At 40.3% G+C, this 19,073-nt stretch overlaps 1 protein-coding gene and 1 pseudogene across 4 annotated transcripts; one reads left to right on the forward strand and one right to left on the reverse strand.

Annotated features, from left to right (window-relative positions):
* Positions 1-186: 186 nt before the first annotated feature.
* Positions 187-19,060, reverse strand: mat1a (methionine adenosyltransferase 1A; the record flags this gene model as incomplete). 3 transcript variants are annotated; one of them, XM_084375977.1, is made up of 12 exons in its annotated part: positions 18,977-19,060; positions 16,609-16,687; positions 8,374-9,025; positions 5,294-5,371; positions 4,892-5,014; positions 4,683-4,795; positions 3,412-3,555; positions 2,761-2,886; positions 2,582-2,674; positions 2,304-2,486; positions 2,066-2,199; positions 187-1,727 (listed from the first exon to the last, which is right to left on the reverse strand). In XM_084375977.1, the coding sequence occupies exons 3-12, from the start codon at positions 8,438-8,440 to the stop codon at positions 1,625-1,627; spliced, it is 1,164 nt and encodes a 387-aa protein (XP_084232103.1). In that variant the 5' UTR covers positions 8,441-9,025; positions 16,609-16,687; positions 18,977-19,060. The 3 variants fall into 3 exon arrangements, with proteins under 3 accessions (XP_084232103.1, XP_084232104.1, XP_084232105.1); XM_084375978.1 differs by having other exon boundaries at positions 18,964-19,035; XM_084375979.1 differs by lacking the exon at positions 187-1,727 and having other exon boundaries at positions 2,062-2,199.
* Positions 17,050-18,951, forward strand: LOC311270812 (peroxiredoxin-like 2A; annotated as a pseudogene). The gene is made up of 6 exons (XR_014624922.1): positions 17,050-17,136; positions 17,375-17,545; positions 17,744-17,835; positions 17,944-18,084; positions 18,169-18,333; positions 18,425-18,951. The product of XR_014624922.1 is annotated as a peroxiredoxin-like 2A (transcript).
* Positions 19,061-19,073: the final 13 nt, after the last annotated feature.

Genomic DNA, 19,073 nt, shown 5'->3' on the forward strand with positions numbered 1-19,073 from the left:
ACCCTATGGCACTAAAAGCTTTATTTGTTTCACCATTGTCACGTTACTGTTATTAATATTACATCGCCAGAATGACATACAATACCTCATCACTATATATTCTGCAAATTAAAAGGATTAACGGGATTTAAAAAAAAGTGAAGTGGGTGAACTTCTCCTTTAATCTAACAGATAGAAAAGACCATGTGACAGTTTACATCTTTAATTTTCTTTATTGTTCAATTATTTACATTGTCCAGTTTGTCTGCCGACAGAGTGGACAGTAGATGACACAGATTAACACATTACGTTGAGGAAAACCTCTCTTACAAAAACAATGTCGGCTGTAGATGAAAGCACATGAAGTTTTAAAGGGAGTACTGGTCACACGTCCTCCATCCCTTCAGAAGTGTTTCAGAAGGAAAGATTTAGATTAAATACTTTGTGATTAAGCATGGCGAAAGCTGACTTACAGTTTTCTAACTGCCCTCTGAGAAATATTTCAATAAACACTCCCTTTTTTCCTCTAAACTCATGGGGAAGGATCTGGATCTGCGAAGTAGAGCTGCAGTGCAAGTGTACAATAGTCTAAAAGGTTTTTAGGTAAAGCATTGAGTAAGAAATTAGTTTAGTATCACAAAGATATAGAAGATCGTATTCTGTCAGATAATAACTTGGATCAACAGAAGCTTATAGTACACGTTAAGCAAATGTAAGACATCAGTGGTCCACTTATTTACTGCAAAGAGAGCAGAGATTGATTCAAAAATCAAATCAGAGTTAAGACTTCTGGTTGTTTGCTGAAATGCGTCACATTTGTGGACACACAGCAGGCCTGCAGGTAAAAAAAAAAAGAAAGACATAGAGATACAGATCTGAGAGGCAATAAAAGTGCCCTGATATGAAAATGAAGCAGCGAGGTGAGAGAAGAAGAAGAGCAGTGTGAAAACATGAGACTGCATGGCTATTTTACATTGGACTGATTGTAACATTAAGACATAAGAGCTCTGCCCACGTTTTAATGACCTGTCTTCTTGTTCAGTGGTGATTGTAACAGTGCGAACAGCTTCCTGTCGCACACATTACAAAGTAAGACTTAGAAAAGGAATTTTACAGTCACAACAAAAAGATTAAGTTTTTCTTTTAAAGCCAAGCCTTTGGTTGAACTATAATTACACTTGTGGCGTTTATAGGATAAAATACTTTTAAAAGTGAAGCACCAAGGTTGTTTCTGTACATCATACTGGTCACATGAAGGTCACAGCGTTGAGGTCAAACACTCTGCTTCTAGTGTTTATCTTCAGAGTGTTTTAGTTGCTGTGGTGTTCCTTTACGCTAACAGGGAAACTCTTTGACTGGTGATTGTACGTATATTTCTAAAACACCAATAATCAGATGTTTTAGGGACTAGAAAGAAATTGGTTACTGACATGTCCTCTGTGTCCCATTATATGTCCATCAGCTACAACCACTCCTGCATATAATTATCTTTATCTTATCTTTAAAGCTGATTCATCCCTAACTTTGGCTTTAGTTCTTCCGATTAAAAATATCCTATAAGTCGATGGAGCCGGCAGATGTAGCCCACGAAGAGGCATCTTGTTCAGCCTCCAGGGGAGTCGATCAGGACGAGCAGGTGGAGTATTTAGAAGACAAGCTTTTTGGGAATCTCCCAAGTAAACTCTGGTCGGCCAAAGTGGCCGTAAGAGGCTGTCTGCTGGTAGATCGGCCTCTTCAGGTTCAGCTCCCTGGAGAGGACACAGAAGAGATAAACACATCGCAGAATAATACCAGTCTGATTTTAAATTCTGTATACTATGTAGTTATGGTTGTCCATTTTTGCTTGTCAAGTTTCTGATTGGTTTCACATCTGCACATTAAAGCAACAGTGCACAAATTGAAAATGTCCAACTTTGGCGCCCTCTAGTGGTAAAATCAAATAATACAGAGAGACAGAAGAAAGCAGCAGCTTTGACAGTTTTCACAAAGATTGTCTGAATTTTCCAGAAACAAAAACTTATGTCATGAGACTGATCTGAAAGATGCTGTAATCACAAAAAAAATGTTCATAATCTACAATGTTTACCTGACAATGACACCTGGCCGCAGATCAAAGTTCTTGTTGACGATGTGGAGCAGGTCTGTCTCTGTTTTCTCGGAGGAACCGTAGGTGAACAAGGAGATGGACAGAGGATGGGCCACTCCGATAGCATAAGACACCTGTAACACACGCAGACAGGAAGAGAGAGGTGGTTTTTATCAGCACGTCTATGCTTCAAACGGCTGCAGCCCTCGTGCGTGTTTGGATGAAGCTGGACACTCACCTGAACCAGGACTCTCCTGCACAGTTTGGCTTTGACCAGAGACTTGGCCACCCAGCGAGCGGCGTAGGCAGCGGAGCGGTCGACCTTTGAGAAGTCTTTGCCAGAGAAAGCTCCGCCACCGTGAGCTCCCCACCCTCCGTATGTGTCTACAATGATCTTCCTGCCTGTCACACCAGCATCACCCTGCTCGGCAAAAGAAAGGAGGACGATCAGCAAGAATGAGACTTGATTATGAGTTTATCTTTAGGTAAAATAAGCAGTCCGTGCGTGATGGTCACCTGGGGTCCTCCAATGACGAAGCGGCCACTTGGCTGGAGGTGGTAGATGGTGTTGTCGTCCAGGTATTTAGCAGGAACCACAGCGTTGATCACCTGATAGAATTGATGCAACATTAAGACTACATATCTTGAGAAAAACATCAGTCAGAGCCGTGTTAGGTGTGTTTTTGGGGCTCTACCTTCTCCTTGAGCACCCTCTTCTGTTCCTCCAGTGAGATGCAGTCATCGTGCTGGACGGAGATCACGATGGTGTGAACTCTCTTGGGGATCACAGCTCCGTCCTTCTGCTCATAATGGACCGTCACCTGTGGCACAGAGAAGAAATCAAACGTTGACCCAGACTTCTCCACAGGATGATTAAAGTTTCCCATAACTGTGTAATCGTGCAGACCCTCACCTAAAACTCTTAATGAAATTATGGCCTTATGTCTTTTTAACACCGCAGATTAAAGTGGCTGTTTTTGTACTTTGTTAATTTATTAATTCGTTAATACTTCTTTGATGTGGTGTAAATGTGTGCTGGGTCCAATCTGGGCTAAATCTAAAGCTGTTCGGATAGGTGGATGTTCTAACGACCCAAATTTGACCTGGAACACAGAGGAATTAGACACTTAATTTCTCAGACTTGCAGTCAGCGGCTAACTGCCTCCAATTCAGTCAAAAGTCTATTATTTCTACACAGAGAGCTTTATCTTAAATAGCTACAGTAGGCACTGTTGATCCGCTTGTGTCTGCTGGCACCAAAATAAATCTCTTGGAGGACGTCCAGAGTAACAACAATAAACTCATTCACTTCTGTTTTGTGTTGTAAGAGAACCACAAAAAGTCACCTGTGTTTTGGAGTCAGGACGCAGCCAGCTGATGACGCCGTTGCGTCTGAGTTCAGCCATCTTTGCGTTGAGTTTGTGGGCTAAGACGATGGTGAGGGGCATGCACTCCTCCGTCTCATCTGTAGCGTAGCCGAACATCAGACCCTGCCGAGCAGAGAGACAGAGAGTCAGAGCAGAAGCAACAGATGCAAACTGTGCAGGATATCAAAATGGATCATCATCAGCAGGAAAAAGTAATGCTGACTCAATCGGTAACAAAAAGGCCGATGACGGCAAACTACTGATATGCACATTATCACTACACTGCAGCCTGAGAGGGGTCAGCTAGAGCGAGTTATAATGATGTAACATCAGGACAGTCACGTGAGACAGAGATAATATAATCCATACAGAGAAGACTTCAAAAACAAAGTCCTGCAAAATACTTCACGCAGAGCAACAACAGGAACAGTAAACATATACGTAGGTATAAAGAAATAAAGGACATACATTAGTGATAAAATCCAGTATAATAAAACAAAAATAGATACATCAAATAAAATCAGATATGCTGTCAGATAAAGTTGTGTTTTAAGAGAGATTTATATGAAGATCCTGATCAGCTAACTTTATTTTACAGTCTCAAACAGATATTATAGATACTGCAAACCTTAAATCTAGGTGGTTTTCTTTTAATTGTTAGCTTTTTAACTAATTTAAATTTCAGCGGTGGAATGTAACCAAAGACATTTATTATTTTGAGATACTTGTATTTCCATGTTATGCGATGTTATACCCTACACAACATTTAAGAGGGAAATATTGTACCTTTAAGTAGTGACAACAGATTAAATACAAAGCATTGTTAAAGACTAAACCGGTGGTATCAAAACGTTTGGCCTGTGACGTCTCATATAAAAGCAGTTGAAGTGACATTATTCAATAATCACTAAAACATGAAATAATTCCACATTTGTGTAGCAGAACTTTGTTTTTCCTTCCTTCCAGCCCTCATCAATTATCTCCTAACCCGTCAGATTTATCTTCTGACCCTGTGGTGGAACCTGACCCCTGGGTGGGGAGTGACCGGACTCAACTGGCTCACTGTATATAAAGTAGTTAAAGCAACAGAGAAATGTGAGCTTGGTGTTGCGAATGATTATCTGATATGACTGAATAAAACTTTTAAAACAGGAACAATCATTCCACTACCAAGGTATTGAGTGATATGTGACTATTTGAGTGAGCCAACAGGAGCCAAAGGACACGTTGTCCTGTTGCGACGGTTCTACCTGGTCTCCAGCTCCAATGTCCTCCTCCTGTCTGTCAACGTGGACCCCCTGAGCAATGTCCGGACTCTGCTGCTCCAGAGCCACCAGCACGTTACACGTCTTGTAGTCAAAACCTGCAGGAGGAAGAGAGCGAGAAAGAGAAGTAAAAAGCTGACAACATGACGCACAAATGAACCCTAATGTTGTTGATTTCTGTGTTATTTTCTCACCTTTGTCAGAGTTGTCATAGCCGATGTGTTTGATGGCGTCCCTCACAACCTTCTGGTAGTCCACGTTGGCCCGAGATGTGATCTCTCCACAGAGCAGCACCATGCCAGTCTTACACACCGTCTCTGTTAATACAATCGGCACGGAAACACAAAAAACACTTAAGATAGCTGACAGGCCTGTTCACAGGAAGCTCACAGGGTTTAAGCTCACAAGTGGTCATCTCGTGACATTCAGAGGTCAATACTGAAATACAATAAATAATCTCCCAAATGCTGATGACTCAAATTCCAGGTGAGGTTCAGGCCAGTGGGTCAGATTGTTTACAGTCAGCTATGTCAAAGCTGACCACATGTTGCACTTCCACTGTGTGTCTCCATCGATCTGAAGTCTAGTTTACTCACCACAGGCCACTTTGGCATCTGGGTCCTGCCTCAGGTGAGCGTCAAGGACGGCATCACTGATCTGGTCACAAATCTTGTCTGTGGATCATCAAGCAAAACGTTTAGATGGTGTAATATGAATTTATCATCACACTGAGAGGTTTATTTGACAGAAAAAAAATGATATATTGGAGCAATATTACAGACAGTTTTGCTTATATTAATGAAAGAATTTGTTAGCGTGAGAGAATGTGCTAACCCTAACCCTAACAGGAGTGTTTGCAGCAGCCAGGACTCAGCATTAATCTCTCTCTGCATCCAGCGACACACAGGTTCGATCACAAACAACATCAGCATGCAGCTGTACAACTACATATCTGTGTGACCGGTCCACCTCTGATCACAAAAAATGTCCGCTATCAGTGGGAACAGCCCAGACCTCGAGATCTGTTATCGAATCAAAAGGTGTCCGCGCAGCCTTTTACCAAGGACACACACCTCTGTCAATGTACAAACAGTGTGTGGAAAATCTAATACTGTGAATTTTATCATGAGAATTTGACTTTTACGGAATTCAATGTCAAGAATTTCTTCGAGGAGAAAAAGATAAATATGTGACACGTGGACACATTTCATTTTGTTTTCTGTTTGTAACAGAAACCAAGTGTTCAGTGTTATTGTCGCTGTCGACCGTCTTCTCTGGAAACCATCTGCTTGACTTCACAGCACTGCTTTTATAAAACACTGTGTGCTATTTTGAAAAGATGGTTTGGAAGAGTTTTTTGGATTCATATCAAAATTGCTGAAGTGCCTTTTTAGATTATAATTATCACGTGTGTTCATTTTTCTCTTCATTTTCTTTTCATTTACTTGGTCTTTTAGTGTTTTGCATGTCTCTCTGAATATAAATAGGCTTTTAAGAACTTTAAAAAACTAAGTATCGACTCAATAATGTAAAAAAAACAACCAAACTGAATTTCTTGAGTCAATGTGTAATTAATTTAAGCTGCACAACTGGTTAACTCTGCTGTGTTTACTTATTATTGATCTGTCACAGAGGACTTTGTAAGATTATATATTAGTGAGAGGATTACAACACATTGACAAGGGTGGGGGTTCTGAAGGCAAAGGTATAGAGGGCAGAGTACGTTTTGACTGTTATCACCAGGCTGTAAGTTGTTAAGGTGTTTACTGAACATCTGGTCCATCGATTTAGTATTAATAAGATATAAAATCATATATTAAATGGTTCATAACTCATTAAAATGTAGTTTTGCACCACTTTAAAGACATGTTTTCATTCTTTTAAATGTTTTCTGTTGAAGTCAGAGGATATTTGGATAACGGATGTTCGGGTCAAGACTGCCTCGTTCGCATGCTGGTCATTGTTTACAGTCCGATTAGCAACTTGAGACACATGAATGGTATTAGAGTTGATAGATATTGCTTATGTCTATAAAGCCATATATCTAAAAAAAAAAAAGCTAAAGTAAAAGCTAAATCGACATCAGACAATAACTGATGTGTTCTGAGATTAGATTTTGACAAATGCCTTTCCACTTTGTTTTGGTCGATACAACTCGGGCTAAAAAACAGACTACAAATGGAAACCAGAACACTTCTGATACCAAAATCTTGTCGCTTGCCGACCAAACATATAACTATATATCTATAAAACCAAAGTGAGAGTTATCACCGATTATCTGGACTAAAATGTGAGTGTTGGACTGTCTGTCAAAATATAACCAGAACATCCCTGTCATTGATTGATATGTGCAGAGGCCGAGGTGATCCTGTCCCAAACCGACAGCAGTTGAGGTTGTGCCACCCGGATATTTATGCCCCGGCGAGTTAGCTAAACTAACTGTAAGTGAAGCGGAGGTCAAGGAGTTCAGGTATCTCTGGGTTTTGTCTATGAGCAAGGGTTAAATGGAGCGAGATTGACAGATTGGTGGCTTGGTGGTTGATCTACGTTCCAACCCTAGCTTTGGGCAGTGACTGAAAGAACGAGACCATAATGAGTTTTCTTCTGTAGGGTGGCTGGACTCAGCCTTAGAGATAGTTTGAGGAGCTCAGTGTAGAGCCACGGCTCCGTTGAGTCAGATAGAGCCAGTTGAGATGGTCAGGTCATCTGTTCAGGACGCCTCCCCTCTGAGGTTTTTTGGGCACATCCAAGTGGTTGACGACCCAGTGGTAGACCCAAAACACAGGACGGATTATACATCTTATCTGGCCTCAGAACGTCTTGGGATGCCCCAGGAGGACATCTGGACTACCTTGCTTAGCTTTCTGCTACTGCAGAAGATGGCTGGATGTTTGGACGGATTGTTTTTATGATATTGTCATGAATTACACTCACACTTTCACTTCTGGTTTTCCCACAGGAGGAGTTATAGTTGTTAACAGATACAGTTATACACATATATATGCTCACAACTACAATAAAGTGTGTTATAAACCATTTATTAAACGTTTATATATGTATACTGCTCACAAATTTTTTATCAGAGGACTTGTGAAGTGTTACCAATATGCAATTGTTCATTTTTTGGATTTCAGGTCACTTTAATCAGCTTAAGGCTGTAAGAGAAGCTGTTCTGTGGCTGTGCGATCTGCATGTATTTTTGTTTGACAGGTAAATGATTATGAATACTATGAATATATGCCAGTTGTATCGCACGCTCAGCATTAAGTTCACAGTTGGTCACTTTATTTCCCCTCAGCGTGTAACCTTACACCACTCGGTCACACACACACACATTCAGGTCCTGCTGCCTGTAAGTGAGAGTGAGCTGCAGTAAACACATGTTGCTGTGAATGGAATACCAACCATGCTTGGAGCGTGTTATTTTGGACATACAGATCAATTTGCATAGATTTATTGCTGTGCATGTCAATGTTTCTTCAAAATGAAAGTTTTAGTAGAAATGTCTGATCATTTCCTCTGTATGCAGGTAAGAAAAAGGTAAAGATAAGTTGAAATTGTGTTTTAAAAAAAAGCGTATAGAAGATGTGACAAGTTGTTAAATATCTTGAATATAATATTAATAATTTTAGTGTCAGGTGCACAGCCAGGTAGCTGAAGCTGGCTGAAGACTCACCTGGATGTCCCTCTCCTACGGACTCCGATGTGAACATGAAAGAGCCATCGTCCGGCAGATCACTCATTTTTGCTACAGGGCCAGGTACTCAGAGACTCAGTGCTCTCAGGGAGAAAAGGTTCCTCTGTTCCCACCAACAAGCCGTCCAGAGAGCTCTGAAGGCTGCTTTATATTCCTGCTGGTTCTCTTTAAGAGAGAAATGAAGAAAGGGAGGCCAACAGCCCTGCAGCCAACACAGTCTATCCTGCAAAACTCCACGTCTGTGTCCACATGGCCCAATATATATGGGTAAGAGAAGACACACACACACGCACTCTCTCCCTCTCTTTCTCTCACACACACACACACACACACACACACACACACACGCACACACACACACACACACACACACATGTCATGTGAATCCATGGGACAGTCCATTCCAGGGGGGAGTGGATGATGGGAGGGCGTTTCAGCTCGTGGAAACTGCTTGTTTAACCCCTCGTGTACAGTTTGATACTCGGCTGTGTGTTTGCGGTCAGATGCTTCAGGATGAGATACGTCTTTGGTAGGAGCAGGAACATCTTAAACATGGGGGGGGGGGTTCCCCTCCCACCATCACACCAGTGGGCCTGCTCTGTCTGCTGGACCTCGACCCGGCCGGGGCGACCTATAGACAGAGGGAGAGAGAGAGAGGGAGTTATTGTCAGGTGTGAGAATGATGCAATTGCTCCTGTTTACATCTGAGCAGTGTTAGCATGTTCAATAGTGGAGAAAGAACACAAGTTAATGTTTATTAATGATTGGAAAGCAACACAACATGACAGTACGTATGACATGACAGTACCCATCCATCAATTAAAAGAACATTTATTTGTGATTTTTATTGGATTACTAGTTTCAATAATTTCTTGAGCAAAAATGCCAAACATTTGATGGTTTTAGCTTCTAAATGTGAGAATTTGCTGCAAATTCATGTTATGGTAAAATTAAAGTTGTGGAAAGTAACTAAGTAGTTTAGCCAAGTATTTTAATCTGAGTAAATACAATTTTGAGGTATTTGTACCTGTGTTTTACCAGTGTATACATTATTATACCCAATCTTAATTAAATGTTTTTAGAAGATAGATTAAAATAAACTCGACTGAGCAACTACAACATTAAAATGATGCTTGTACATTAATGCATCAGTAACAGGTGGAGCTGATTTTATGCTGTTGGATGACTAAAGCTAACAATGCACCACATTTCAAAACATGACATTTTAATTACATTGAAATTGAAAGTTTTATCAGCAAAATGTTCAAAACTATCAAAAGTAAAGTTCTCATTCTAAAAAAAAAAAGCCTTGTCTGATTCTGTTGTATTGTTTTATATATATCAGATTATTAGATTATAATTATTATTGATGCATTAAGGTGTAAGCAGATATTTAAGGTCAGTTAATTTAGGGTGAGGCTAATCTTCACTACTTTACTGAGTCGTTTAATTTACACACTAATCAGCCCACGATAAAATGGAAATACTCAAGTAAAATACCTCAACACTACTGTCCAATACTTGAGTACTTACTTGAGTAAGTGTTGAGTTAAAAACACAATATTTCCCACTGAATTGTAATGGAGTAGAAGTATAAAGTAGCATAAAAAAGACAATAAAAGTAAATGTATACTTCAGTCCAGAACTGTGTAACCAGTTACTTTCCATCACTGCCAGTAATTAAGTTTTGAACAGACGGTCACCTGTTGTCTAAACTCTGTTTTCCATCTGAGTCGCAGCCCGAGGCTTCTGTCTCTGCACACAACTGCAGAAAGTATCGAGCCATTTCCTGAGAGAAGATCGAATAATGAAGATGTGTCCCTCAGATATCTCATGGCCTCTCAGGTGATTCACTATGCCTGTGTTTTTACAGAAAGTCACAGACTGTATAGGACTGTTTGTGCAAGTGATGCAAGCGGACACACACAAACACACTGTATGTGCACGCACAAAACGTACACCAGGAGAAACAATGGGACTGTCAGACCCACTCTGTACCTTTTCATATGGTATAGAAGCTCTGCAGACGGGGAGAGATAAACAAATGTCGCTTTATTGTGGTGTAAACAGCAGCGGGACAAACCCTTTCTCTCCATCGCTCTCATCTGGCTCTAATTTGAGTTGGTGTCGAGTTGGCCTCATGAAATGAGAGGAGAATTTAAACTAGCTCTCAGTAGTGAGTAATATAAAATACCACTCTTCCTCACCGCTTAAAGCCTCATTTGAAGCAGATTTGACTAGAAAAACAATAAGTTCAATCTACTTCAATGGCCTGAATTTTGAGATGCAATGTGCTAACTTCAATTTGTATCTGAGTATTTGTAAAACTAGAGTAGGCCCGTAGGTCTGAACATGACAGTTGTGTGCCTCTGGTAGATGCAGCTTGTGTTTTTTTTTAAAAGCAAGAACTGTGAGAGCACTGCGAGAATAATCAATATAATGTTTTATTAAAATAATTGTTATATATCAGATTCCTGGCTGAACATACAGGCACACGGGACATTATGGCTTCGCACATGTTAACAGTTATACAGTACGTCAATGTTTGTGTTGTTAAGAGGAATGGGTGAAAATTAGAAACAGCTGTTAACATAAAAATAAATGCCATTTAAGGCAGCAGCAAGCTGACCTAAGTTTACCTCAGGGCCAAGAGAGTCTAATCAAACCTGGAGAGACAGGAGCTGCACGCTGAGTGTGATATAAAAGTCTCCATTATTCTTTCACTACCAACAAATTAGACATTTTTAATCCAAAGACTGTAAACTGAATAAACTGATGAAATAATTAGCTCAAAAATGTAAGGTCACTGATAGTTAGCTAGTTAGCTAAGCACAATTGAAAGAAGAAATGGAAAAAGCTAATTAAAACATTTCAAACATGATGGTGATGTCAGTTAAGGGGTAGAGCTCCTCTTCCATCAGACAAAAATACTGTCATCAACATATTTAAAGAGTTTAACAGGAAATGATACACTATTCCCCCGGAGAGAGAGAGATTCAGTAGACATACATTTCTACACTGTGTTTATGAACAATATTACTGATTATAATATTCAGTGACAAACAAAGCTCCACTCTGCCTGCAGGCCTGTCCCTGCATAGCAATCGGCCTGCTAGTTTGGAACACCACTACCAATTAACCCTGACAAAAATACATCTACATATTTGTTTTCAAAGTTGTTCACATAGTTTTACAACCACTTAGAAATGTGTTTTAATTGTTTGCAGCTGTGGGTACTGCCTCTGTTCACTTTGTGCATTGCATTGTAGGACAATGACAGCACACTACAAGTTTTGTTAGTATGTCTGCTGCTTCAGGCTATATATTTGAAGAAAGCATAGATTTGGCATGTGGTATGGAAAGAGAGAGGTCAGAGGTCAGAGACAGTTATATGTAATGGACATGAACTAGATTAAACCAGGGAAGATGATAACGTCCTGCCTGATGTCAGAGAGAGCGTGCTGCCTCCAAACATCTGTTAATGACTGACCGGGGATTTTTTCAACTCTAACAAGATTGTTCTGGTTATGTTGAAAGATAACCACTATCAGAGTTCTGACAACGTGCCAGCTTCAAACATGAAGAGGATGAATATGTGTTGGTGTATTTCTCAAACTAATGCACACTGATTCAGAAAATAATATCTAGATAATGCTGTAACTCTCAAAATGTAACTTAGTGACTTTTAAAGTCTATCGAGGTGAAACATTTAAACTCTGTGTGAGCTGGTTATCGTGTACATGGGGGTCAGACTGTCAGGCAAAACAATATAATCATGGTCCCCAAGGTTAGAACATATTTACAACGACTGTGACCAGCTCAGCATTAATCACTTTAACTTGCCTCTGTCCTGTATGTGACTACATGTCTTCACATCAGCTTTATTTTCAAGTCGTATTTGAATTGTTGAATCATTCTGTAAAATCAATCAAACTACTGACGTTTGTGGGAAACCACTAAACTCAGTGACGTTTTGCCATACATTTTTTTAATCAATTTCTTATCAGGCATGTATTCTCTTTGAATTATTTCATTTAAATTAGTTTTGTACATCTGAAATTTGATTTGGATCCATACCAGGTGCTTCTTATAATCTATCTTGATAGTTCAACTTCTTAGTTATTGATTTTTAAAATCGTTGTATATGAACAACCTTCACAGAGAGTCAAACCCAGGGACAAGATATTGGAAAACAGGTTTGTCTTTATTATAATTTACTGGATACAAGGTGAGGTGTCAGTTTAAGGTGTAGCCTTTATCATCCAAATCATACATTTAAACAGATAATATTTGGGGATCTCTGTTACCCTTTTTTGTTTTTGTTTTACACCAACATGGAACTGGTTGTGTTCAAGTTTGCATGTCTAATTTTGAACTGTTGCAGGGTCACACATGCAACTGAACATTTTCATTGACTGCATCAGTGTGCTTGAGTCACCTTTACAACAAATGTTCGCCTGTAACATATTTTCTTGAGATTATTGTCAGCCTACAGCAGGGCTTTATGTACAAACTTTCAAATAACACTCTGAATACATTATGTTTTAGAGACAGCTCTATGGTAACACAAAGTTCGCATGTTGTATCAATTAACGTTTATTACCCCAATAATATAATTGATAACGTTATTTTCCTTTTACAGTTGTGGTTGTTGCAGCTTCTTGTTGCGTATGCTGTGTCAAATGAAGAAATCTGTACCTTTACTCCTGCTGACAATCATTTTCATAATGTGTTAAAATCTTATTACAATGTATTATTGGATGCACCTACATGAAAAGGTTAGATGCACCATTGCAACATGTGTAAAAAAGTGAAACTGAAGGCCTGGTTTGGAGCATTTCTATCAAAAAAACCAGGACAATATAAGATTTATGGTGGATCTAAACCTAACCTGTCTCTATGAAAACTTGCAGCTCATTTACTTGATTACAATGGCTCAAAAATGGTGGAAACGCAGGCAGGTTCTCTTAACAGCAGCAAAGTTCAAAGAATCTTGGAAGTGATTCAAGAACCGGAGCTGATTTGGTGGAAAAAGACCTTGGCTGGTTTAATTTATGAATTTACACATACACTTTTGGTTTGGAGCCAGTGTGTAGGTGTTATTTGTTGTTGATGTTGGCTTACAGCAGCCTTACACTTCGAGTGATGTGTGTACAATTAAGGCACCCCATAAAATAAGTAAGGAAGGTTGGTTTTTGAAGAAGACATCCTCTCCATTTAATGAATTATAACAAAACCTGTGCAGCTTCCTTTTGAATTAATCCTCCAGTTAAAGAGGGAACAGTGGAGATATTGCTGCTCTAGTGTATGTTCAACAGGTCAGTGTGAGGAGGTGGGTTTATGAAACCCACTGAGGAAACACTAGATAAAGTTTAAAGTTCAAAAGCTTCATCTGCATGAAGAGTAAAATGATAAAGGCCCGATGACCTTTGTGTTGTTGTGAGTGGGGTGTCCAGTGTGTCCCAAATCCTCATCTAATCATTTAACAGCCGGTGTGACAGAGAGAACGAAGGTCGCCTTGATTTTAACACTTTATTCATGCCGTCACTTTTAATGACGTAATAATGTGTGGTTGATTTAAAATAAGTGAAAATCATTGAAACAGCATAATTCTGACATAGATGTTATAAAGAAGAAACACACTCCGGGTCTGAACCAATCCCAAATCAGTTTGACAAAATGACAGCGTCTCCTCCTTTCGTCTGATTGGCTACATGAAATGTGTGTCATGTTGACCCTCTGGTGCGTTTCAATTTAAAAGCCGGGGTCAGGGTTTTGGGGTCACAGAGTCAGTCAGACCGAAACTTGACAGAACAGGATGAGATAAATGAACCCTGGCCTCCTCGGGGGCTGTTAACACCTGTTTGTCTTTCCTCTGGTTCAAGGACGTGGAACTTAAAGCCGCAGCTCGTCGCTCTGCAGCTCTGAGCTCGTCTGGTTACCAACCAGTTTCATCTGGATGGAAGTCAGAAAAAGATGGTTTCTGCCAGAATGAACTTTTATTGCATGTGTGAGAGATTGTGGAGTGATTAGTGTGTACGACTTGTTATCTAAATGAATAAACATGGCAATAAACAACAAGTAGTTTATAGATATTTCTTTTTATCAGTGTTGTTCACTGTGTTTTACAAACTTCTGAAGCCTTAGCTGGCTCTCTGTGTTCAGGTTTATTTCTTATTGTGTTGACTTTTTGGCTTCTCTTTACAGTTTTACCAGGTGGAGTTTCAGCGTTAAAGAAATATAAACATTAACAACTCCCTTCACTCAAAGCAAAGCAATAAAAGTCTTTGGATCAAACATTCGTGAACGTCCTAAAACAGATCCAGAAGCAGATCTCGCCACTCAAATGAACTCAGGAGAGTAATTACTACCTGCTACTGCCCACTCTGCTCTCTGATTGGCTCCACACGCACAATAAGAATTTGACATGTCGACCAATGCATTCGAGCGGGAACACCACACGGGAGGTGGGGTGCAAATCCTCAGCCGTGATTGGTCGCCGGGCCCGCACACTCCCCACTGGAGCAGCATTGGTCCAAGGAGACACAGTTGTGTTTTTGTGTGTATGTTAATGTTTGTGTGTGCGATGAGAATACCAGCGGCAAAACAGTCTGACCAACCTGAGACCTCATTTGAACTTGTGTGCTGTTGCAGTGTGTGTCACTTCTACAGTACATTAACTCATCTGAGCATATTTTAACCACAGACGGCCGATTGTCTGATGTGTGAGCTTCACTTTCTCATATAACTCTGAAGGAAATCCAGTGGCTATCCCTTATGTTTTTATTAGATGACCTGAAATGGCTTAGAGGAACAAAAACAAGCAGCCAGGCTGACTCTATCACACACACACACACACACACACACACACACACACACACACAAACGGCCGAGCAGATGGCCGAGCAGCAGAACAGCCAGAGGGAGTGCAGCAGCTGGGCTCGTGGAGTGTCATCCTATCCCGTCTCAATTCAAGCCCATTCTGGACCCTCAGCACATTCCTCTGTGAAGCTGCCACCAATGAGTGAAATATAACCACAATACCATTCAAGCAATGCACGTTCATCCCACATATCATACAGGTCCAATGTGTTCACTTCACTAATCTGTCAGAATTCCCTTGTGAACTAGCTAAAAAACAACAAAACTCTGGCACAGAGCCAGACAGGTAAGTTCACCTCCTTAAGAAGTGTTTACTGCACCGACCGGTGTGTTTTTATCAATGGCTCCTCTGATATCTATCTATATCTTATATCTGCTATCTCCAGTGGTGGTGGTTGTAAAAAGGTGCCTAATATAGAGACCGGATGTTTTTGAAAATGGACTTTGAAAATGCTGCCTTTAAATGTAGCTCCTGTCAGGTTCTGTATACATGTGTCAAGTTTTGAATGTGATGTTCTTTGGGTTTTTTTTATGAACAAAGCCTAATTTCTGCCCTTTTGCACACAAGAAGACAATAAAGTGTTTTCAGTCTATTTTCTTTCCTATTTGAGAGTCAATCTTAATTAGATACAGTGATAAGAACTGAATTATTAGGATAGAGAGACATCTATTTGCAGAAAGTGAATCAGCTACAAGAGTAATAAATCTTTTTAGTCATTTTTTGAGCATGATTGCAAAAACAATAAATGCAGGTCCAGGTTCAAATGTGAGGAGTTGATGTTGATGTTTGTCATGTATGATCGTAAACTAAATATCTTTGAATTTTGGGCTGATGGTTGGATAAAACAAACAAATTGACGATCTTGAACCCTTGAAAACTTGTTCAAAGGTTGTACTGCTTGTATTTTCTAATGATTTATTAGAAAGAGATTATAGACAAATATAGACAAAGATATTTATAGACAAAACAATTCATTGATTGAGGAAAGAAAAGCCTATTTAACCAACAGAGCCCCATTGAGAGGAAGAAAGTCATTTTTGAGGCAGACCTGGCCAAGACAGTCAGCAGAATAAATAACAACATGTAGTTAACAGACAGAAATCACAAAAGTAGATTAATAAACAAAAAAAGGGAACTCATGTTTTAAAAAGATTTGGAGGACTTAGCTGCGTAACCAGGTTAATTCAAACCAATTCTCTAATTCTTTAATTTTGGATTTATAAGCATTTAATGAGATTAATAATTAGAGGTACGAGATTAATCAACAATGAAAATAATTGTTAGTAGCAGCGCTGAAGTCAGCCTCAGACTGGTAGTGTAATGTCACAAACCTGCTGCAGGGGGCGCTCCTGCTCTGAGCGACGATAGCTGGAGTGATCTCAGGGCCCCTGCAGCTACTGTGGCTCTGACCTGAAGACACAATGAAGACCAGAAGACATTGTTATGCTCATCACTGGTGTTTATTAACTTAATTATAAAGATCAAGAGACTGAAGAGTTGTGTATTTTTGTATTGCTCTCTAATACTGATGCTATTTATTATATCTACTGTATGTTAACAGTTTGAACATAATGAAGGCAACATGACTGACAACATTAATAATAAGAAATGTTCTGACATTGCTGAGGTCGTGCTGCTCTCTGATGAGAGCTCCCCTCTGCACCATGCTGAACCTGGTACTGAGGACTCAGCTCAACGTGAGCCTTGTTTCCCAGCAGCCTTTGAGGAATTTCTATGGTGTTACGTTCACATAAGCGAGGCTTTCACTGTGATTGGACTGATCTGATCTTAGAGGGCTTATCTTAAGGGGCTGGTTGAAAACATCAGATTCCTCCACATTAGCAGCAAGGCGCAGGCTGGTGAGTATAATGTTTTTTTACATTTTGTGTTTACTTTACTTTACTTTCATGGTATTTTTCTTTTGTTATTATGTGGAGTCTGTGCATGTTGTTGAGCCAATCAAACTCAGAATGAGTCACATGGAGCAGTGCAGTCATGCTTTCTGAGCAGTGAAATGAAAATCTTCAGCAAAATCTTTGTTTTTGCCTGTTGGGTTCTGATGATCACAATCATGTTGATCAATTTTTTTTGTTGAAGGTGGCCCTTGGATCAAGTTTACAGTCATGGTGACTGTGACTACGGTCCTGAAGGCGGTGAGCCTGTTTGTTGCAGAGTTCATCAGCTCCATCACAGACTGGTTCCAGACCAAACCAGCATGGGCCAACCTGGAGGTGCTGGAGGAGACAGAACTGAAGACCACTGGAGGCGGTAAGACCAAAACAATTAATCATTTTATTCATTCTTTATTGTATGGAATCCTTTCAGACGAAAGAGAATGCAAGACTGATCAAAAACACAATTCTTGGTGTCTGTCTTGATGTCAGATAAATCCACAAACTCTTGGCCAAAACAACAACTGCATCATTCATAAGAAACAAGATATTTAATTTCCTTTGTCTCTTTCAGTCCATGAGCGACACCAAGCCAAAACTCTGTGGGAGAAGACTGGCGCTGTGGTCATGGTTGTCAGGCGACCTGGATGATTATTGTGCAGAGAGGTATGAAATGACATGCCGGTATGTGTATTAGTAATGAGAAATCTGCAGTCACCTGACTTGTTAACTTTAATTCGTGCTATTTGGATCTCCCTGTCCTTCCCTCTCTAGGAGGCCGCTGAGCTGTCCTCTCTGAAGTCCCAGCTGCTGGACCTCGAGGTCCCTCTGTTTGCCGTGGTGAAGGAAAACCTTGGCAAGGAGCTGGACGGCTTCAAGAAGTACTTCTCTGGGAAGGTCTACCTCGATCAGAAGGTCTGCTTCTCTGCAAAACCCTTCCCTTCATGATTTTAAGTTATCAAGTGACCATTTAATAAGCTACTTTTGTTATCCTCATAGAGAAATTTCTATGGCCCTCAAGAGAGGTGGATGTTTCTCTCCATGTTCCTGCGTATTGGCGTCTGGAGGAGCCTCTGGCGGGCCTACCGCAGGGGCTTTGGGGGAAACCTAAGAGGTGAAGGACTTGTCCTGGGTGGAGTCTTTGTCATTGGGCCTGGAGATCAGGTAGGCATTAACCAACAGCGTAAAAACGTTCTGACATCTACAGTGGATCTGTATCTGGATGTTTTAAATGGGTGTGTGTGTTTTCCTCCAGGGTATTCTACTGGAGCACCGTGAGAAGGAGTTCGGGGACAAAGTGAATACACTGGCAGTACTCAGAACGGCCCGCAAAATGCAGGACAACATGGCAAGATAGATCCTCAAAATGTGAATGAATGGACTGTTTGTCAGTGTGGTGTTATGTAAGAATGGCTGCAGCATGCCCCCATTAGCATGTCTGAATTCTTTAAGCCCAGTTCTCTGTGCACCACAACAATGTCTCACATGCTGTACTCTACTCATATTGCATTTGTAAATGTAATGCATTCACCTTTTCTGATGATGTGTTATGCAATATCACAAAATGTGCCACTTTAACTGACCCACTGTCTGCATTTCTGCTCCAGTTATATGATGCTCATGTGTGTGTTTTAATGAAGATTTATTTCTAAACTCTGCTGAGGGAATAAATGTGATGCTAACACACAAATTCAACACTTTTAACAGGACAGTTTTGGCCTGACATGAGTGAGATTGGAGTCATAAAGCGCATTTTGTGTTTCCCAAATAAACTAATAAACCAGTCTTACTTACAAAAAACGATTACCTGCTTCATTACCCGTCCATGTTGTTGTCTCTTGTCTTGAGCCTCACAAACATGCCGCTCAGAGCCCAAATCTTCTCTGTCAGCGATCTTTGTTCGA

Source organism: Pagrus pagrus (assembly GCF_965226575.1).
Source record: "Pagrus pagrus genome assembly, chromosome: 15".
Classification (NCBI taxonomy): Eukaryota; Metazoa; Chordata; class Actinopteri; order Spariformes; family Sparidae; genus Pagrus; species Pagrus pagrus.